Source organism: Dama dama, chromosome 21 (genome assembly GCF_033118175.1).
Source record: "Dama dama isolate Ldn47 chromosome 21, ASM3311817v1, whole genome shotgun sequence".
Lineage (NCBI taxonomy): Eukaryota > Metazoa > Chordata > Mammalia > Artiodactyla > Cervidae > Dama > Dama dama.
The window spans coordinates 50,840,780-50,864,442 of NC_083701.1; the positions used below are offsets into that span (position 1 = coordinate 50,840,780).

General features: G+C 33.0%; 1 protein-coding gene across 3 annotated transcripts in view; it reads left to right on the forward strand.

Annotated features, from left to right (window-relative positions):
- The window catches only part of CSMD3 (CUB and Sushi multiple domains 3), a 1,326,016-nt gene that overhangs the window by 1,138,445 nt on the left and 163,908 nt on the right, over nucleotides 1-23,663 (forward strand). For 2 of the 3 annotated variants that reach the window (XM_061122845.1, XM_061122846.1), the window contains 3 exons: nucleotides 9,906-10,019; nucleotides 10,518-10,613; nucleotides 12,180-12,383. In XM_061122845.1, the coding sequence (XP_060978828.1) occupies nucleotides 9,906-10,019; nucleotides 10,518-10,613; nucleotides 12,180-12,383 (414 nt within the window). The remainder of the gene's footprint in view (nucleotides 1-9,905; nucleotides 10,020-10,517; nucleotides 10,614-12,179; nucleotides 12,384-23,663) is intronic. The other variant, XM_061122847.1, reaches the window with a different exon arrangement.

Sequence of the window (23,663 nt, forward strand, 5' to 3'; positions counted from 1 at the left end):
CTTTACATACAGTAAGAATTCAACAAAAGTTACCAGGTTAATATTATACTTTTTGCTTTTCTTAAATATAATATCTGTTTAGTTGGTTAATAAATGAGTATATCAGATATTCTATTTTCTAAATTTCTAGCACTAGCAAATTCTCTTCCTTTAATTGGACATTTCTAATGGGCTCTGGTTCAGGAAAATAAGTCTTAGAACATGGTAGGATTCTATCTATTTTAAGAGTAAATACACTTGGATATCCCTGTGATGAATATGTACAAGCATGACTCTCAAGATGGTAAGGCAAGAGTCCAAATTAAAAAAGATTATTAGTGATGATTTTTTGGAAAACCTGAGACACTCCTTTAAAATGTTATTTAATGATGTATGCCCCCCCATTTGTCATTCTAAAAGATGGAAATTCTGTGGATTAAATATACCTTAAGCAGTGGAATTTAGGGAATTCAGGTGTTCAGGGTGCTTTGCCTGCAGAAAAAGCATGGTACATGTAGGAGGCAATATGCAGAATATGGTTAAAGAATTCATTAACGGAAAGATTTTGAACCCAGGCTTAATGATGGATTCTTTGTGAAAGTTCCAGATATAAAACAGGAAAAGCTTCTCTTTTTGAAATGGCACTTAGGTTGGTCAAGAACTATGTCCACACATCAGCCCTCTTACCTCTAGAGCTGTCCTCTAAGCAGAGAAAGCTGCTTGCTTTAGCAATTTCATACAATTAAAAACTCTCAGCAAAAACTAGATGACAGTAAAATTTTAATCAATTGAGTTTTGTCCTATTTTTATTCTCCGTGCCTCCAAAGATCCATGTTTTTCCATGAATATATGGCAATAAAATTAAGATAGAGGTCAGCTGACTCATTGGACAAGTCCCTAATGCTGGGAAAGATTGAGGGCAGAAGGAGAAGAGGACATCAGAGGATGAGATGGCAGATGGCATCACCGATGCAATGGGCATGAACTTGGGCAAACTTTGGGAGATGGTGAGGGACAGGGAGGCCTGCATGCTGCAGTCCATGGGGTCACAAAAAGTTGGACATGACTGGGCAACTAAACAACAACAGAGATTTTTTTACATTAAAAGACTTTAGTGGCATATCAACCAAAGGAAATCTATAAATTTTGTTTGGATCCTTTTGTGACAAATGCAACTACAAGAGCAGTTTGTTTTTTCTTTTCTCTCATCCTCCCTTTGGAGAAAATTGGGGAAATGGAATCAAGAAATTGTTATTAGGTAATAGAGATTATTTGTATTTTACTTAGATATAGTAATTACATTGTTTATTTAAGGTTATCTGTTAACGATAAATACTGGAGTTTTCATAGAAAAAGTTATGGTATCGGATGTTGTTTTAAAGTATTCTCAGTTTGGAAATACAAGACAAGGTGTAAAAGAAAACAAATGAAACAAAATTGGCGTGTGGATTAGTGTTGAAACAGATAATGAGTTTGTGCATGCAAAGTGGCTTTAGTCGTGTCTGACTCTGTGTGACCCTGTGGACTGTAGCCTGCCAGGATCCTCTGTCCATGGGATTCTCTAGGCAAGAATACTGGAGTGGGTTGTCATTTCCTTCATTTATTTTGGTACTGTCTCTACTTTGTGTATGTTTGGAAGCAATTCCACAAATTTATAGTTCATGTGACAATATTTTCATGACCTAAATCTCTCTAGCATAGTTGGGATTTGGCAGACATAATCTGCCAAATGTGTAGAAAAATATCTTAAGGTTAATTAAAGAAAAACACTAATCCAAATTGAAATTGAGGTAAAAGGAAGTGTTAATAGAGTTTTCCAACACTTGAAACTTTTAATTTTGCTTTTCTGTTTTAATACTTTGAAACATACAGTAGAATTGCTTATTGTGTTTTTTAGATTTCATTGTTTTTTAAGCATCAAATTAATTTTCAGCTAATGGGAAATGTTACAACTGCAGAATTGAAAATAAGCTACTGGCTTGCAGTTGAATGGTTATTTGCTCCTGGAACAATTAAATAAAATTGAACTATATTTGTTACAAGAGTGGTTTTTACAATGCCTATATATTTAAAATATGTCAAATAGGCAGTTTTGAAATTTTGTTTGTAAGCAGATGGTCACATTATTGACAGAAAGCCAGTTTTAAAGAAGCCTGAAATAGATATTACAGATTATTCAGTAAAACTCATTTATGAGTTGACAGAGTAACACACAAGAAATTGCTATAGGAAAATAAAGTAGGACTTCATTTACTGTTATGAGTTCAAAGCAGGACTAGATTTCTGCACCATGTAACTACTGGATAATTGGGTGCTATGGTGAAGCAATGAATTTCTTTTTTAAATGCCATGTTTTATTTTCTAATTATTACAAAATAGCAATAATAAGATTTTGTTATATTTATTTTCAGAGCCAGAATGATTTCATTGTTCTCTGTGAGCGGATAACCTAGAACTTAGAAATTGTTTGCTCTAGTTTGAGAAAACTCAGGAAGATAGAGAAGGACAGGGAAGCCTGGCATGCTACAGTCCATGGTGTTGCAAAGTGTCAGACACAACTGAGTGAATGAGCAGCAAAGGCAGGATTGGCCCCAACATCCAGGATGGAGTCACGTTTCTGTGTGGATATTTCAATAGCCAATAGATAATTGGTATATCGTTCCCTTGACTCACCTTAACTAAAATACTGTATTCATATAAAGTGCCTCATTGTAAGTTCAGTTTAATAGCATTATACAACTAAAAATAAAAACAAAAAGAGTATGTGGAATCTCACTGTTATGTGAAAACGTTAAACTTCCCAAAATACTGATGAGACTCTCACTTATTATGTCAATTAATGCAACTTCTACCAAACATTCCTAGTGATAGATGATGGTCTAGAAATAAGTAGCACTGATAATATTTGGCACTGATTTTAAAAGTTCTGCTTTTTGTTATTTTGAAAGTAAATTGTCATATATTTAGCATATCTATCTGTATATATATATATATATATATTTTTTTTTATAAAATTGAAGTTTTAATTGGATACCTTGTACTTAATCTTTAAGTGAGACAGCTTTTGAAATCATGAGGTATTCAAGTAGTAGTATAATGATCTCCAAAATGCAACCTTGAAGCTATTTACACAAGTCATTTCACAGCCAGAGCATAGAGAGCAAAGAGTTTTGTGTGCGCTTGTGTGACTGACTCTGCGACCCCATAGACTAAGAGTTCTTTACATGTTATTAATTTTAAAAGGAAGTCTTTTGCATTCATGGATAGTTCTACACTAGTATTTTGAAATATTCACATAAGATGAAAGTATGAGACAAAAGTCATATAAAGCTAGACAAACTGTTTGATATCTTATGTCACCAACAGTTATTTTTTTATGCTTTTGCCCATAATCAAGTCTAAACACATCTTTGGTTTGAATCTTCTTTATTTCTGTCCTGTTCATAGTGTGGGTGTATATGTGTGTTTCCTTCTGTGCTGTTTTGATGACTAAAGTGCAAGCTGAGCAAAATAGAGGGTGAATTATTAAAAATTCGTAATGAAGCGACCAATCAGCTGAGTGCCTAATATTATCAAAATGAATTCTAGAATACAGAAAAATGTGTAAATTTTGCCAAAAGAGTACCTACCAGGCATATTGAGAATCATGCTGAGGTATAATAGGAATTTGTATGTTTCTTAGGTTTCTATTCTTTTCTCCACCCAGACTCCCTTCTGTGTGAAACTATTTCTTTTGTGATGGAATTTCAATGCCTTTGAAATAAAATGGCATGGACTTAAGGTGAATGGAGTAAACAAAACAAAAGATGAATGCTCTCACCTTGCAGCCCTTTTCTTAGCCCTTACATAAAGCTGCTAATTACATTTTCATATTTCACCCAAAAGTATAGAATGCAAAATCAAGTAGTTAGAGAAGTAATAGCCCTAATGAATTCAAAAGACAAATGTACCTTGATAAATAGCTGTGATATTCTTCTAACTCAATCAGTTCTATCATTCATTCTAAATATGCATGTATGAAAAACAAAGAATTAGAAAAAATATTGTATTTAACCTCAAAGGTCAATTAAATTTTGCCTGTCAGTAAACTTTTTGATTGAATTAGTAGCAATATATTTTTAAAAAAAACTGAGTTATTAGTAACAGTAACATATTTACCACTATATTTCAGGCATTGTTCAATCTGTTTTACATGTATCAATTTATGTAATATTCACATCCTATGAGTTAGGAACTTGTATTCCTATTTTACAGATGATGATGCAATTGAGGCATGGAAAGGTGAAGTGACTTCTTTGTGTGGCTTGTCCTAGAGTCAACCCTTGAGAGTCTGATTCCAGAACCAGAATCCCTAACTTCATTAGACAGTTTATTGAAATGCCCTAATTGAGGCATTTCAGACCAATAGATTGCTTATTTGAAAACATTAGTCCTTCTAAATCTGCTAATTTGTAGATGCTAATGGTCTTTAAGCAGCTTTATCCATTCTGTCAAGGAGAAAAGATGCTGTGTCTTTTTAGTACCTTGGCATCATAATTAATAAGGCACTACCCGTCTGACCACTAGAGCTACCACTGCCCAGAAAGACCTACTAACCCACTTTCTTCTAGCAAATTATAACCCTTATGCCTCAAAGCAAGTTTGAATCAGACCTGAATTTATCACAACCTCTTAGACATTTTAACTATTCACCCCCTTTTCCTGAAGTGCTTAGATCGGCTCCCTTAATCCTGGCTCAGTCTCACTCTGAGTTTTTCCCTTCTTACACTAGCAATACATTGGAATGCTCTGTGACTATTCCCTTCTGAGAGAATAACACATTTGGCAAAACAAAATGAAACTCTTCTTTATTTGCATGAACTCAATGTTCATTTTTTAACTCAGTAACTCCAGTCCTGATACTGAATAACAGTAACCATGTCCATGATTGTTTATTATCCTCATTTAAAGTTAATTAATTGCTAAATCAGTGAGTCTCTGTACAGTGTTATTTTGATGGCACAAAAATGAAAACTAACATCGAAGAGTTTCTGACTTGCTTAAGCAATGGTGGAACATTCAGTAATATTCCAGAGTAGAGTTTAGTGGGAAAAGGAACTTTGCCTTCTTTATTCCATTTTTTCTTATTTTAACAAATGTACACCATTCTGGGCACTAAATTATGTAGTGTACTATGTCACACCCTAAACACTCACTGTACTGTTTTCCACAATGTTTTAAGAGAGACTGTTGGTCTGTGCAGAATATCCTAATAGTTAAGCCATACAAAGGCTCAGGAGTTTCTCTCTGCCATCCCAGTGAGGCCTCTGTCATTATTTATTGGCCTAGGTTTGAAATGGTTAAATTAAGTAGAGTAGACAAAGTCCTGAAAGTTAAATGAACATGATTATAGGAGTAAGGATTGGACAGAATTCGGTGAAAATAGGAAACAAATGATCTTTGAAACTTTGGTGAGCACTTAAACCGTGTAAACCTTCTCAGTAAATAGAACCCTGCTTGTCTGTCTTGGTTGAATATGATACTGTAAATATTAAATGTCAAGTAAACCTTGTTTTATATACAAACAAGAGTAGATAGACAAAACGTCTGGTTTCCATTTGAGTTTATTTGCTTGTGGGAGAGCAAATGAATGAACTCAGACAAAATTTTGAAGTTGAGGTAAGAATCCTAACCAACATCACCTAAGATAGAGGTTTCCTCTACTTAAGTCATTTAAATGGACTATTTAAGTGATTTTTAAAAATCCAAATTATGGATTTCTTTAAAATGCAGTCTGGGACTCTGACTCAAATGTTGCCCATTATAAGTTGCTAGTAGAGGACTTGCTTTGAAGAATAGATTAAATGATTAGCACATCAATGATCTGTGAGGGAAGACATACCCAAAGTAAATTTGTTGGTTTATAGTTAATTTAATTGGTTAATTTAACACCTTGTCATACATCAATTAAAGATAAGGAGTCACCTAAAATGACCACAAATATAATTAATGAGGCCTGAAAGGAGGGACCCTTTCTGCATCTATCTCTCTTTAACCCCAGCACTTAGTTCCTGGTACATCATAGAAATAGAATCAATAAATATTAGATGAATTAATAAACTGTATTCTAGGGTAAAATATATGGAAATTAAGAGGCTCAGAAATAGTTTCAGGTGTAATAATAGGTTATTTGCATTGGCTTCTTTGTAGCTATTTTTACATGTTTATTTCTGCCTTATTAAACTGAACTGAACTGAAGCTTCCTTGTCTTCCTTTATCTAGCTTGCAGTAATATATAAAATATTATAAAAATGGATTTTTAACAAAAGAGTAAAAGATATTTTTTATCATTTATTATGCATAAAGAAGGAAAAATTCCTTTAAAATGATAATTCCTTTAAGAAAGTGCTTAGTGTTTATAACCTACTCTAATAGCTTGAGAGCAAAATGCTTTTGATATCTACATGAAATCCCCAGAGATGGAGAAAGAAGAGTTTGGAGCTGAGATGCAAAGAATTCTGTTTCTCTGTTGGAAACTAAGAAAAAGAAGAGAGTTGCTAATCATTCCAGAACGCATGGTCAGTCCAGACTTTTGTGGTTATTTGTAGCCTTAGGGGGGAAAGGTGGTCATCTAGCTATTAAGTTGAGGTATGAGATGCTAGACCAGTGTTAAAAAATATTTCTCTTTAACAACATTAATCATGACTCCCATACAAACCTAAAATAAACATGTTAAATTTTGTATTTAAGTCATTAATTAATGAGGGACCTAGTAAAATGTTACAACAGTTCAAGAAAGAATTCAAATAACAAAATAGGTTGATGAATTGATAGAGAGACATTAATAGAATACTGGAATGAATTTACAAGCTTGCAAAATTGGTCTGTCCATTGGATAATAAAAATCCTTTGCATTATACCACAGTCCCCATAAACACAGGTAACACAGAATGATGTGCTAAAAACAAACAACATCCAGTTACCTTTTGGTCCACTTTAAAATCTTTCACATTTTCCTTTCTACTTTGGTCTGAACTATGCAAAGGGTGAAGGAAGAAAGTGAAAGTGTTAATTTCTCAGTCTTGTCCAACTCTTTGCCATCCTATAGACTATAGCCCGCCAGGCTGCTCTGTCCTTGGTATTCTCTAGGCAAGAATACTGAAGTGGGTTGCCATTTCCTTCCCCAAGGGAATCTTTCCAACCCAGGGATCAAACCCAGGTCTCCCACATTGCCAACAGATTCTTTACTATCTGACCCACCAGGGAAGTTGTTGCAAAGGGTACAGTTGGCTATTCAGAACATTTTAGAATCAAAGGATCTACAGCTATCTGAACATATGAAAACTAAGTAAATTTAGATATTTAGAGGCTGAATGAGTAGGCAAACAGAGGGGAAGCCATTTAATTCTTGATACTTTTGACTGAGAAGGGGAGATTTGGTTCAGAATTGTAATGCATCAGTTTGGTAAGCCAGTAGTTAACCGGAGACTATGTAGGAAATCAGATCACTATGCAGCTGCTCTTGAGTTTTCATATACAAAACACTTATTCAACATGTACCTTAAAATTTCACTTTCATATAATGATTTAGTACCCTCTCAAAGTTTTTGCCTAGTAAAAACTTTTTAATTTAAGAATTCCATTGACCATATTACTGCAGAGTAAGGTTGCAGTTCAAGAGAAGTAGCTTACTGATTGCTTAATAAAGAAAGATTCAAAAAAAAAAAAAAGAAAGAAAGATTCAACACTCAACTCTCTCATCTCCTACCCATCTCAATTTCTCCCCAATCTCATCAGACAATTACAATAACTACAGACTAATACCTCTCAAAAGAGTAGTTTTCTTAATATGATGTAAGTATGTCATATTACTGACTATGTCATTAAAAGCCATAGTCTCAACATACTCAATGTATAGGTGACACAAAACTATAGTCTACTGTAAAGAAGTAATAATGGAGAATAAGAAGCTTACAAAGAGGAAAAAAGAGGGAGTATTTTTTTCTCTTTTTCCTTAGAAAAGGATCTTGGATCACTGTGTATGTTAGTTGTTTTATATGTTATTTGTAAGTGTAGTGGTTTGCCTGGAAATTTGGATTATTTGAGATATTTAGACGAGATCAGACCTGTTCAGGGTAGCATAGCCATCGACTATTTGAGATATTTAGGAAGACAGAGCTATTTTGGAGACAGAGATAAAGTATGTTGCATTTTGACATTTTCCCCTAATGACCCCCATAAACATATCTGCCAAGAGTCTTGTTCCACAGCCTACTTGACGTAGCAAAGTTCTAATGATTAGACTACCTTGATTTTGATGGGGTAGGGGGTGGGGGGGGGCACTTGGAAAGATAGTGGCAACATCTGCATTTTAACAGAAACTTTTCAAGACACATTTGAAATTAGATCATTCAAACATCAATCTAAACTAATGCAAAAACAGAAAACAAAACTTTCTTAATATTTTTAGGAGTATTTTTGAAATAGCTTTGGATTTGGTAGACTCAAATATGGATTTTTAAAAAAGATCTGAACTGAAATTTTTTCATAAGAGTTGTAAACTATTAAAATAATTGGCTACATGTATGTGATTTGATAGAAACATAAACTTGTTTCCATGACATCGAAATAGTGTTTTAAGGAGGATCACTTTTGAAATTCAGCCCTCTACAGTTCAGGAATTATCCTATGGTAACAACACTCAATCTGTGCTTATTTTATTTTACCCCACAAAGAACTGGACTGAGATCACCAGCTTATTTTAGCAGGCCAAAAATAAATACATAGCTTTGTTTACAGTATCATGTGTGTGGGTTCATATGCAAAACTCAGTATGTTTCAAATGAATAAACCTGTATTCATATGACCACTGTAGGATAACCATAACCTCGATTTTAGGGGTAAAATATGAAGAACTTTATAAATATTTGTTCAATGTAAGTTTAATTACAATATATGATTTTGAATTTATAAAAGCTGCCTTGCTTTTACATTATTAAATGTTAAAAAAAATCATACTCTTTTAGACCCCACAATTTTTCTATTCAATGAAATGTTTTAAGGATGAATTTTATTACCTATTTCACTTTTTTAAAACATAAAACACTAGTTGATTTCTTCTCTGTAACAGGTTCCTTCTTTTAAGTTATAGTTTGAGTAGTTTCTGCATGTAAAGTTAATATATTATTAAAGGAAAAGTACAAAATGAAGTTAAAGGGAGGCATATATAAAATTATTGGTAAGTGTGTCAGATCTGTACTTACCATGAAAAAGCAATAATTTGGTAAAATTGTATATCTTAATTAAGATTAAAATATCTTAATTCCTAAGAAATGATAAATAATATGTCCTTATTTTAGCAGAAGAATAACAATAAATGGTTAGGGATCATTTTCAATTCAGAATGTGGATTAAACACTGTACCTTAGAAGTATCTTGCTATATTTTTCTAAACACTATTACTTATAATGGAATAGCATTTTAAAAGCAACCTAAACTGAATCCCCTAAACTAAAACTTTGTCTATGTCATCTAAAAGAGGGGGAAAAAATTAGAAAAAGAGAAGAGAGTCACAAAGTGAAAACAATCAAACTACCAATGGAAACATTAAAAAGTAGTTATTATACATTATTAATTACCAACCTTATGATTTCTGAGCTAAATTAAATGTTATACCCATTTAATTTACTTTAAAAACAGTCTTCTTAACATTTTATTGCATTTAGGTCATGTTCATTACTTTTATGACCTGAAGTATATGTGTTAGGCATATCAACCAATTGGCACACATCCTCTTTTAAAGATAGAAAAAAGAAAGATGACTATTATATTGTAATACTTTGTTCTCTCTCTCCTCCTCTTTCTATTTTTTTTTTGTTTGTTTGTTTTTTGTTTTCATTTTTGGATGATTGGTGTTTTGTTTGCTTCTCCTGGTTCCTGTTGATCAGTGGTGTTTGGCCAGTTTGTATTTTTCCAGACATCACTCCACGATGTTGTTGAGGTGTATGATGGGCCAACTCAGCAATCTTCTCTGTTATCTTCCCTCTCAGGATCCCATTCAGGTATCCTTTACTAGAACTGCCATGCATCAGTTATTGATAAAAGACTGACTTTGATTGGTAATGTAGTGAAAGTTGAGATTTATATCATCCATATTAGAAATAAAGTAAACTGAACATAAAGTCATTACTTTTTTTAAAAAAAGAATAGAAACGCAACAGTAATTCAGACTCTTGATAAAAATATAACCATTTTCTGGGATCATAATCAAGTAAATATAGTATTTAGTCACTTTGTCCATGGTGTTTGATGTAATATTTAAAGATTCTTTAAGAATGAGGCAATATTATAAAAATGTAATAAAAGCCTTCCAGTGAAAAAAAGAAAAGGTTGCAATTGAAGCTGAACCCAAAATAATATATTGTCAGTGGTAGAATATATTAAAGTAATTTAATAGAGCATAGATTGATGTTTTCAAATGACACTGTAAATTAGTGTAATTTGTTAGGTTTACTGAATGAAATTATTTATGATATCTTAGTGTTTGTTTTGTTGAGTAGGAGAATCACTTCCACTGAGTTCAGGTAATCAGATCACAGTTCGATTTACTTCAGTTGGACCAATAACAGCTAAGGGATTTCACTTTGTTTATCAAGGTAAGTGACCCTGTAGCATAGAAACACACTAAGGAATGTAATCAGTTTCCATGCTATGTTCAGAGTTGTTGAATGATGAGAGCCTCATAACCATATAGGACAGATAAAAGTTGTGTGCTTTAAAAAAAAATTTGTTTTGCCTTTTCCCCTTCCCCATTATTAAAGCATTATTACTTTGACCAAAGTAAAAAAAAAAAAAAAAAAATCTATTGGTTTCATCATCATTCTCAAGCAAACTGCATGCTTTTCCTTGTTTTTAACATACTGTTTTCAAAACATCTTTTTTTTTTGACAATGCTTCACTCTACATATTCTGTTTCCTTATAGTCTAGCACTCTAAGAATGTTCAAGCTTTCTGTGCTGATGTACTTAGACATGCCAAGGAAATCATTACTCCATTCTAAAATCGTAGTTTCTCATTCTCTTAGAATTCAGACTTTCTTCATGACTTTTGTGCAATTCAAAGTCAGTTTACATAGTTTTTTGTCACTTATAATAGATAAACTTCCACATTATATAAAACTAAATTTAGAGCTATCATCTGAATATTTTTTTTGAATTATATATGTTCAATGTAGTTATTCTCAAATGTATCTTGAACTTCATTCCAAATAAATTTATAAACATTTGTGATTTGATATTCTTATTAAACCCTCTTATCCTAATTATAATATTGGCTATATCACACTGTTTCATTCTTAATAACAGTCCCTTTGTAACAATGCGTGGTATTATGATTTTTAAAAGGCACTCTAACAAATGAAATTATTTTCACTCAAGTGACATAAGAGGAATCTATCTATTTGGAATTCATCTTATCATTTTTTGGACTATTGTCAAACTCCTTAATCCCATCTGTATGTGTTTTAAAAAGAAAAAACATCCTGTTATCATTCTATCTTTAAAAACGTCACAATTGAAGAACATACCTAAAAGGAATTTTAAATTTGGTATTGTATGATTATTAAATTAAAGCTTCTATTGTTGTTAATCTGTCTGACTTCTGTTCTGCTTAGCCTGAACATAGTTATTGTCTTCATCAATAACAAACATGTTTTGAAGAACTAAGTTTATGCTGTGAAATTAATCAAGTGTTGTTTTTGCTTTTTTAAAATCTGTGTTTTTAGGGAGCAAATAATGTTAAAAAAAAATTGACATTGCTTTACATAACCTGACATCTGCTTTTTGTATGCTTGGCATTCCAATTTAAAAAGAAAAAAAAATTTTCTGTTACCATTCCTTAAATTGAAATATCTTTGCTCAAGCTACATTGTTATATTGATAAAGGTATGGTAAAACAAAAAACAGAAAGTAACTGATGTTTTTTAAAGAATCCAAAATAAAATGTTTTTAAATAAAAAATCTTAATGACAATAGCAATATTTATTCATTTTGAATGTATTCATTTCATCATGTATGAAATTTTAAACTTTTATAAATATGTTCAAATTGTTAGCTAAAGTTCGAGTTAGTAAACAGTTCTTTGAAATGTTTGTATAGTCACATTTTGAAACCTGTATTTCTCTACTAAACATGAAATTAAAATCCACAATTATTTGTACACAGCTGTTCCTAGAACAAGTTCCACACAATGCAGTTCTGTGCCTGAACCAAGGTTTGGAAGAAGGATTGGCAATGAATTTGCAGTTGGTTCATTGGTTCTTTTTGAATGTAACCCAGGATATATTCTCCATGGATCCATTGCAATTAGGTGTGATACAGTGCCGAATTCTTTGGCCCAGTGGAATGATTCCTTACCTACCTGTATTGGTAAGTTTATATATTTGTATGCTTCGTGTTGTACATATTGTATATCAAAATTAGTTATCTTACATCTGTCAATATTTAATATTTTATTAGTTATGATGTATCTAAATATGGAAATTACAGTGGCTATTTGATGCAATTGAGGTGTGATGCAATCAATGAAAATATACATACATATTTCCAATAACACACAATTATAATGCTATTAATATGGAATTATTAGACATCACCATCCTTTGAAATAAACACTTTTCATTTTTAAAATTTATACAAAGATGTCTATGTCAATATATAAGGAATTTACCTATCTTTTAAAGATCACAGTGATTGATTTTTCTGGGTATGTTTTATCAGCAAAGAAATTAGAAAATACACATTAATACTTTTTTTTTTCCTTTTCTCTATTAGTTACATGCATGCAAGCTTAGTCACTTCAGTTGTACAGTTGTACTGACTCTTTGAGACCCCATGAGCCGTAACACACCAGGCTCATCTGTCCACGGAACTCTCCAAGCAGGAACACTGGAGTGTGTTGCCATGCCCTCCTCCAGGGGATTTTCCCCACTCAGGGATTGAACCTGCATCTCATTACACTGTAGGCAGATTCTTTTCCACTGAGCCACCAGAGAAGCCCCATTTAAGTTATATATATGTATAAAAACATAAAATAAGAAATTTCCCCAGTTTTTCACAGATATAAGTGGAAACACTTTAAATGAGTGGATGACAATAGAATTAGTCAAATCTCACTATTTGAAACTATTTTTGTAATGTTATATCCAGGGCTTCTGAGGTGGCGCTAGTGGTAAAGAACCACCTGCCAATTCAGGAGACATAAGAGATGTGGGTTTGAACCCTGGGTCAGGAAGATCATCTGGAGAAGGAAATGGCAACCCACTCCCCTGATTCCCGCTTTTAAAATCCCCTGGACAGAGGAGCCTGGCAGACTATAGTCCATGGGGTCACAAAGAATCAGACATGACTGAAGACTGAGCACACAACACACATATACAGTTTATATTGATAAACAGAATGCAAGCTTTATACACTTAGCTCTGCTAAGTTATTTGAAGTAGTTAAAACATTTTCTAAACAATAACAATATCAATAGTTTAGAATCTTATCATATTGCAACAATATCAATAGTTTAGAATCTTATCATATTGCAGGATCATTACAATGACTGTTGGATCCTATAGAATTCCCTGGATGTGGAAAATATAGACTGTAGTGAAGATGCTTTCTTCTTTGTTCCAAGAGCATGTCTGGAAATTAAGTTTTTTAATTACATATTATAAAACTAAAAGAAGAGTATTAAAGCTTCATCTCAGGTTAAGAAATAGTTCTAATGAATTCTTCCTCATTAAAATTTTATTAGCATGAGAATTGGAAAATGAGAGGAAGGTTTTTTTTTTAATAAAAGATAAGTAAAATTTTGTTTTTATTTTAATAATCTCAATTCTCTACTTTGTGATACAGAAGACACAAGTGTACATATAAACAATATAGCATGTACATTTATAAATATATAAAATCTATTTTTAATAATACATCCTGCCATACCGGAAAAGAAATTATAAGTAGTATTTATTTTTAACTATTAAAAACACATTTTACCATATTTTATCAGAGATTAATATAATGTTAGTTCATACTTAATTAGAATAATGTATTTTAAACAAGTTTTAATTGAAATGATATGGAAGTTACACTTACTTCTACTGAGGAAGGAGTAAAGATAAAGTTTGGTGATATGCATTTATAGAGCACAAACTGTGTATAGGACAAAACTGCTTCAAATCTTTTACCATTCAAATAAGAACATCATTAATAATTTTGCTTGGAAAATGTGCAAATTAGGACTATCATAAATTAAAAAAATAGAATGGAATGGTACAAATTGGGTCTATCATAAACAAAAATGTAAGATCTAGATCTCTATAGGAACTTGATATCACTACTCCCTCAAACGAATACATCTTGCATATTTCACAGAGTATTTTTCTTACAACCAAGAATCTAATTCTTCCTTCTACAATAAATGGAATGGGAACTGTTCTTTTATTTTTCTTTTATTTGTTGAAAACCACATACAGAAAGTAATTTTAAACACTGGAAACCTGTAAATGACTCCTCAACTTTCTTGTCTTTCAACTAAATAACCAGTTTCTAGTATGACTATGATTTAACACTTCCCATTTGCCTGGTTTCATTCTGAGTAATTTACCAATAAAGACATATTGAATTAACTTCTTACAGCAAACCTATGGAGAAGTTACTCTCAGAATTTACAGGTGAATAAACTGAGTCTTAAAGAGGTCAAACAGTTTTCTTTAAAAGTGACACAGCCTAATAAGTAGTAACATAGGAGCAGGATTTGAAAATATTTTTGATTCCATACTTCAATGTGCATGATAGAAGAGTGTTTTCCTTTTTGTTTTGACTTTTAAGCTAATTTCCTAATTCAAATTCTATATCTTTTTTAGAATTTGGAATTTCTTAACCTGTTAAAGTATATTTTTGACAATCAGCAAGCAAAGGAGAAGAAATCATTTGCACTTGATGTTTCTCCTCTTTTGCACCTAGCATAGAGCTATGGTTAATGGAACAAAAAGGTCTTTTATACTTTTATACTCTCATAAGAGAAAATAGATAATGCTCTTCCTTATGACCACACTATATGTTGAGTTCATAGCCTTATAAAATGCAAATAAATTAATTATACTAAAAGACTGTGAGCTGAGAGAAATGTTCCTTTATGTCTAGGCCAAAATTAGTCATACAATATGCATAAATCAGAAATTACATTGCTTCAATTCAGTTTAATAATTGAAGAAAGACAAAAGATAATAAATCTCTTTAGCCTTACAGTGGATTTTTAAATATTGCTTTCTAAATATCAGGAATCAATCATTATTTCTGCCTCACTTTTCTCAGTGATTATTTACATCATTTCTCTGTCACTTTTAGTTTCTTTATGTACATAGTGATAGAAAATATTAATACCATACAATGGAAGATAATAAGTAGCTGTCTTCCTTTCATTTCATATATATTATGAAAATTCCCTCAAGACAATTATAAAAGTAGATTGATAAAGAGATTTATGGAAAGGCATAAACTAGTTCATTAATCTTTAACTATTACTGAAAACATTCATTTATCCATTTAGAGTGTTCAAAGAACAAACATATGCACAACAGTGTCCTAATTAATGGAAAAAATTTGTAAGAAATCATAAAAAACTGAATAAAGTCTTCATAACTGGGAGCTGTAGTAGGTTCTCAGTATAAGGGTCAATTGAATCTTGGGTAGTAACAGGCTTTGACTTTAACACTAAATTGTGGTGAATTACTACATGAGTCTGAAAATTTTTGCGTAATCTCTGATTCTCAATTCCCATATCAACAAAACAGGGAAGTTATAGATTTATTGTGGCTATTACATATTTTAAAGCCTTGGAAAAGTTCTTGGACTCATGTAAGTAAAAATTAAGTTGTTTTTGTGCTTTCCAAATTCTCCACCATAAAATCAGAACATACAACTTCAATTCTAAAAGTATTGGATCTCAAATAAAGAACTTCTATGTAGTGTTCATAAAGGATTTGATATTATTGATTTTAATCTGTTGATATGTAGTTTTAATGACACTTTAAAATTATTGTATGTAAAGATTATCTTCTGCTGAAGATTTTAGAAAGGTCTAAAAGCATGGGCTTCTATTAGTTTTCCTAACTCTGATAATTTAGTTCCTTAAGGGCAAGATTTTTTTCTCAGTTAAAATATTCAGAAAAGCTTTAGGGAAATATAATGACAATTTTCTTGAAGATAATAGTAATTACTAGAATATTCTATTTAAGGGTTGTGAAATTTCTTTCCATCAATTTATAAATTTAAGGACAGTTGATTTAAAAAGAGCAGACTTATAACAATAGACATATATTCATGATTTGCTTTGGTTTCAGTGTTTGTCTAAATGTCTAAAATAAAAATAAAGTTGAAATTAAAATAATGATTACCATTATTGTAATTGGTTGAAAAATATATGTTTAATCAAGGTTTGAACATTACATTATCCAAAATATTATATTTTCTTTTGTCCATGAAGGTATGATGATAATGTTAGGAAAGAAATAAAAGGGAGAAATGAGCTGACATTAAAGAAGGAAGGAAAAAAAACCCATGTAACAATAGTTTAGGAAGAGGAAAGGGAAATAAGAGAAAAATAAAATATTCTGTGTGATGGAAAAAGAACTGTACACCGTAAACATTTTTGTTTAAAGCAGAAGACGACCCCTATTCTACATGATTATTGCAAAGCTTTTCCATATGTCAAATGTGTCAGTTGATTAATCCTGGTGTTTTTGCCATAAGAAATAAGAATCCATGTAAAGAACAAGAAGATCAGGCCATTTGACTATAAATTCATTTCAACAAGTGCAGAAGCTTCTACCAATCATTAAAGCCTTTGAAAGACTTTGAGACCTTGCCATGGCTGACATGCAACATCAAGAGTAAATGCTAACAGACTATCATCCCTAGCCTAGATGGATTCAGCCTCACTTTTTACTTTTAAGGTGAAAGATGAGGGACTCAGGAGCCATTACACTGTCTCTGTCGAAAGTCCATTTCTTTCTAGATACCTGGGCTTTTTGAGACACATGTGAGTGCATCTATGGTGGGTCTTTAAACATAAAACACACTACCTTTTGTGTTGCATTGGTTTGAAAGCGCATACTTAGAGATAGAAAATTTTATCAGATGGCTTCTGTTTCCTGACAAGATCACACGAAAGGGACATATTACTTTATGTCACTTTGAAAGTAATGTATACTTTGTAGAACAGGTATAAATCCAGAAAACTGAATATATAACAGAAGGACATATAGGATTTGTATGAGACAAGAACTGGATTCTAAACGACACTTGGATGATAGCTCACTTTGGGTCTTACCATTTGATCCCACTGCTAGTCTTTACATAAATGAAAATATACTTTGCATTTCTATTTTTAGCTATAAATATTTTTAGTTTTAAATGTTATGAATAAAAATGATTTAGTCTTTCAGTATTCAAAAATTCAGAAAAAGAGAAGGCTTGATGTCTTAATTCAAATATGAGTCAAAGGCAGAGTTATTTTAGGTTTATATTAAAGAATTATCTGTAATTTGTGTTCATTTTCAGTTTCTGTTATCTGGATAAAATTCTAACTGCTTCAAAGTCTTTGAACTTTTTATTTTTTCTCCTTGGAAAATCATCCCCAAGATACCTTTTGGGCTTACTGCGTTGCTTCATTCCAGTTTTCACCTGAATATCTTCCTTGACCATCCTATCTAAAGTAATTTTCTTCCACTCATCATCCATTTGTTCTTTATATCTTTATTCTTTTTTTTCTTTTAAGCAGCAACCATTCACCAGATTATATATAGTTAGGATGCTTCTCTAATCTTTCTTGCCCTCCTCTTCCTGTCACTATATTCTATTTTTTGCTCAACAAAAGAGGATGTAGCATACAAGAGGTTTTCAATAAACTTTTGTTCAATGAATGGATTTTAGCAGATAAATTTGATAATTTCATAAATTTTTATAGAGGTAGAACAACTGACCAACTTCCCAAGTCCAGGACCCATGATTTTTCAACTTCAGGCTTTTACTGCATGGTGATATTCTTGCTCAGTTTACTTGCTTAGACCTTTACAAGCCATCTTGAAGCTACAAGACACTTGTGAATCTGCAGGAAGAGGCATAGGTAAAACATACACAATAGATATTCATGTTGTATAGGTAATTTTATTCTGAGACAGAACAAATTATTTATATTTTAAAGTTTAAATATAATCTTTGTTAATCTAGTACAGAGTATTATACATAATGATTTTATTTCCCCTCCCTTCACTGGTTCAGTGAATACTCAGATGATAGCTTAGGCCAAGTGAGCATCCAACAATTGAAACAAATGAAAGCAGTGACCTACATTTCTAGTGATTTCCATCTCAAATATAATTGTTTGAGTTTCACAGTTCTTATTACTGCTATCAACACTTTTATTTTTTTGTGTCATAGTAGATATAAGTAAAATATAAAATAAAATGTTCATTAATTTTTTTTAAAAGTTGACATAATGAAATTAGACTGTTGTCTTGAAAGCAGCCCCATTAGACATGATATGCAAATTGTACTTATAGTTAAAATGGTCAGACACTGAATTAGGTAATTCACAAATTTAACTAACCTGTATAAGAAAACAATATTTAATATTCTTGTGTGAGTCTGTCTCATCAAGTAATTCTTAGGTAAATTATAATAAAGCACAATAATGTTTTTTATAAGAATGTTGGACTTTGGACAGAGGTAAACTTGATAAATTTGCTGAAGACTGAACTTGATCTTCCAAATTTGAACTTATTACACTTCAGATTTCTTAAAATTTTTAGTCTCTTAAAACCCAAAACTCTCTTCTCTCTAAGATTCTGTGATTTGAATAAGCCCCTGTAACCACTAATAGCTCTGACAATATATAGCCTTAGGCATAAGTATTTCTGTTGGAGGTATCTTTTGAAAAGATCCTGAACATGTCACTTACCTCCCTTAGGCAGAATTGTTTAATTAGCTGCTTATCCCATCACTCTTATCAAGCTTTGTTTTTTTCAAGTCCTTTAGAGACCCAGAAAGAACTATTTTTACTTGTATTGGATCCATGGCAACACTTGTTCGCACTGTCTTTTTTTCAGTGGAGAGAAACAGATGAAGAAATATATATAGTATCTGAATCTTCATTCATTGTTTTACTCATCCATTCAGTCATGAAAAAGCTATTAAATATAATAATGGATAGCATTAACTAGTATTTGTATGAAGTGCTATTAAGCATTATCTCACTTAATATTGACACCAACACCAGGAGGCAGATAAGAATATTCTCTCTTTTACAGATAGATAGTGAAACCCCTGTTTAGAGACAAAAAAAAGAATTAATATTTATACCCAAGCTGCTTGATTCTAAAATCTGTTTTCTTAATCTATATGTTATATTGCATAATACTGATTAGAAGGTATTAAAAATATACAATATTTTTAAAATAGAAAAGAAATATTAGGATAATTAATATACAAAGGATATAAACTTTGTAAAACATTATTATGTGGTAATGCACATCTGGGAATGCACTTATAATGTGTTTTCTTGGGAAAAATAAAAACAAGTGAAGTAGAATTAAATATGGCTTCTTTAGAAAAATACTAGTAGAAAAGAATGATGCAGGAATGGTAAAAAAGTAACTTTACATAATCATAAGATTTATACAGATAGTCACTCAGTAATTAATTTAACATGCATTTATTTAGTTTACCAAGTATTGGAGAGATCTTTTCAATAAAATTGGAGATATCAAGGGAATATTTCATAAAAGGATGGGTACAATAAAGGGCAAGAAACCATAAGGACCTAACAGAAGCAAAAGAGATTAAAAAGAGGTAGCAAGAATACACAGAAGAACTGTACAAAAAAGGTCTTAATGACCTGGATAAACATGATAATGTGGTCACTCACCTAGAGTCAGACATCCTGGAGTGTCAAGTCAAGTGGGCCTTAGGAAGCATTACTAGAAACAAAGCTAGTGGTGATAGAATTCCAGGTAACCTATTTAAATATTGAAAAGATGATGCTGTTAAAGTGCTGCACTCAATATGTCCAAACTTGGAAAACTCAGCATGACCCCAGGACTGGAAAAAGTCAGTTTTCATTCCAATCCCAAAGAAGGACAATGACAAAGAGTGTTCAACTACCCTGCAATTGCACTCATCTCACATGCTAGCAAACAGTACTCAAAATCCTTCAAGCTCGGCTTCAGCAGCACATGAACTGAGAATTTCCAGATGTACAAGCTGAGTTTAGAAAAGAGCAAAGAACCAGAGATCAAATTGCTAACATTCGTTGGATCATAGAGAAAGCAACAGAATTCCAGATAAACATCTGCTTCCTTGGCTACACTAAAGTCTTTGACTGTGGATAAGAGCAAACTATGGACAATTCTTCAAGAGTTGAGAATGCCAGACCACCTTACCTGTATCCTAAGAAACCTATATGCAGGTCAAGAAGCAACAGTTAAAACTAGACATGGAACAACTGGCTGGTTCAAAATTGGAGTACATCAAGGTTGTATATTGTCACCCTGCTTATTTAGCTTATATGCAGAGTACATCACGCAAAATGCTGGGTTAGATGAATCACAAGTTGGAATCAAGATTGCTAGGAGAACTATCAACAACCTCAAGCATTCCAACTCTGTGCAACCCCATGGACTGTAGCCTGCCAGGGTTCTCTGTCCATGGAGATTCTCCAGGCAAGAATACAGAAGTGGGTTGCCATGCCCTCCTCGAGGGGATCTTACCAACCCAGGGATCAAACCCAAGTCTCCTGCATTGCAGGTGGATTCTTTACTGTCTGAGCCACCAAAGAAGCCCCAAACATATGGAAGATACCATTCAAGTGGCAGAAAGGGAAGAGGAGCTAAAGAGTCTTCTGATCAGAGTGAAAGAGGAGAGTGAAAAAGCTGGCTTTAAACTTAACATCCAAAAAACTAAAATCATGGCATCCGGTCCCATCACTTCATGACTAAAAGTTGGGAAAAATGTGGAAACAGTCACAGATTTTATTTTCTTGGAGTCCAAAATCACCATGGATGGTGACTGCAGCCATGAAATTAGAAGATGCTTCCTCCTTGGAAGGAAAGCTATGACAAACCTAGACAGCATATTAAAAAGCAGAGACAAAGTACGTATACTCAGAGGTATGGTTTTTGCAGTAGTCATGTATGGATGAGAGCGTTAGATCATAAAAAAGAATGTGCACCAAAGCACTGATGCTTTCAAACTGTGATGCTGGAGAAGACTCCTGAGGGTCCCTTGGACAGCCAGGAGATCAAACCAGTCCATCCTAAAGGAAATCAACCCTGAATATTCATTGGAACGACTGAAGCTCCAATACTTTGGTCACTTAATATGAAGAGTCAACTCATTGGAAAAGAGCCTCATCCTGGGAAAGATGGAAGGCAGGAGGAGAAGGGGACAAAGAGGGTGAGATGATTGGATAGCATTATTGACTCAAAAGGCATGAGTTTGAGCAGACTCCGGGAGATAGTGAAGGACAGGGAAGCCTGGCATGCTGCAGTCCACAGAGTTGCAAAGAGTCGGACACAACTTAGCGTCTGAGCAATAACAACAAAGTGCCAGGCACCATTCTAGGCACTGGCCACATAGCTTTGAATAAGAGGATAATGTCTCTGCCCTTAGGGAGTTTACTTTTGTTTCAGATAGTGGTAAATGCTATGGAGCAAAAGAAAGCAGAGGCTGGAGGTTAGAGGAAGACATCCAGAGCATGCTGCTGTTTTAAATCCAAATGAGATGAATGAAGAAGGGTGGGATATATGAAAGTCAAAGAGGTAAGCAAGCCACAACAGTAATCTCAGGTGTCAAGAATAGAGTGAATGATGGCAAGAATGACAGAAGAATTGGGAGAGACAGAGCAGAGGCCAAGTCATATGGAGCCTCAAAGGCTGGAAGAGTTAGAATTTTTCTAAGTCCTGGAAATTCACTGAGCTATAGAAAGATACAATCTCAGTTTCTGGAAAATCACTGTGGCTAATGTAAGGGATGGGAGTGGTATAGAAGCAATAAGACTGAATAGAAGCGTATTGCAGAAGTGGAGGAGAAAGTTAATGTTGATTTAGATTGGCAGATCATGTTCAGTGATGAGAACTGGTAAACTTTCGGATATATTTTTAAGATAGAATTGACATAGCTTGCTGATAGGCTGAATATAGATGTACATGTGAATTTGAAAAGAAAGATGAATTGAGTTCTAAATTTTTGGCTTAAGAATTAGGTGGTAACATTTACTGAGAGGGCAAATAGTATAGATCAGGGAGAATTTCAAAAATCTTGATTTGGACATGTGAATTTTGAGATATTGAGTTGACATATTATTGTAGAAATCTGGATAGAAGTTATGGCTAGAGATAAATGTTTAGTAGTCATAGTATATGGCTTCCCTGGTGCCTCAGACAGTATGCAATGCCAGAGAACTGGGTTTGATCCCTGGGCCAAGAAGATCCCATGGAAAAGGAAACGGCTACCCATTCCAGTTTTTTTGCCTGGAGAATCCCCACAGACAGAGGAGCCTGGCAGGCTACAGTCCATGGGGTTGCAAAGAGTTAGACAGTACTGAGTGACTAACACTGGAGTTATAGTATATAGATGACATGGTAATAGATGCCATTACAGAAGAGCGGTGGTTAAAAAGAGATGAGAAGATGGTGTAGGTCACAGAGAGATAGCATTTGAATTGAAAGGATCAGAAGGAGGATGAGCTAAAATTTTCTTTAAAAATACTTTATCACATTGATTTAAAAGTTTGAAAATGTAAAACATTTGTAGCATTCTTTTGAGTAATTACCCTAGATTTTTTGCATTCAGTTTTAGAAGTGACACAAAGTTATATAATTACCTTTAAAAATCATTACAAAAATATATTCTGATATTTCATCATTAGAGCCAGATTAGGACACATGTCCAAGGATCATAGTGCCATTAGAACATAAAATAACAATAGTTGTAGCAAAAGAAAATGTAATTTACTGACTTCTTACTGTGTTTCAAGCAGTGTGTAAGCTTCTTTATGTGCATTGTTATTGTTTAGTTGCTAAGTCGTAACTGAATCTTTTGAGACTCCTCTGTCCATGGGATTTCTCAGGCAAGAATACTGGTGTGAGTTGCCATTTCCTTCTCCAGGGGTTTTTCCCGACCCAGGCTTTGAACCTGTTTCTCTTGCATTGGCAGATGGATTCTTTACCACTGGGCCCCAGAGAAGCCCCTTTATGTAGATTATAATATCTATTTACTTTCCACAAAAGCCCCTTGGAAACAATTGCATTATCTTTTAACAAAGCATCTGAGTTTCAGAGAATTCAAGGACATGTCCAACATCACACAGTATTTAAAACTGTAAGTTTGGTCATTCCCAGAGTCAATCTGATACTACCAGCAGTGTAAGAATTTTGCTTTAAGGTCGGTACCTTTAAAAAGTGGTAAAAGTCTTTACTGTCTTCAGAACAAGTCTCCATACATATTCTTTCCTGTAGTAGTTGTACTGGCAATAACCAGACTGTCACCCTATTGAGTATTTTCTTTACACTGAACAACTTGAATGTGGAGCCAAACTACCAGTGTTCAAACTCCATCTTCATCTCTGATTAGCTTTGTGATTTTGAGAAACTTATTTAAACT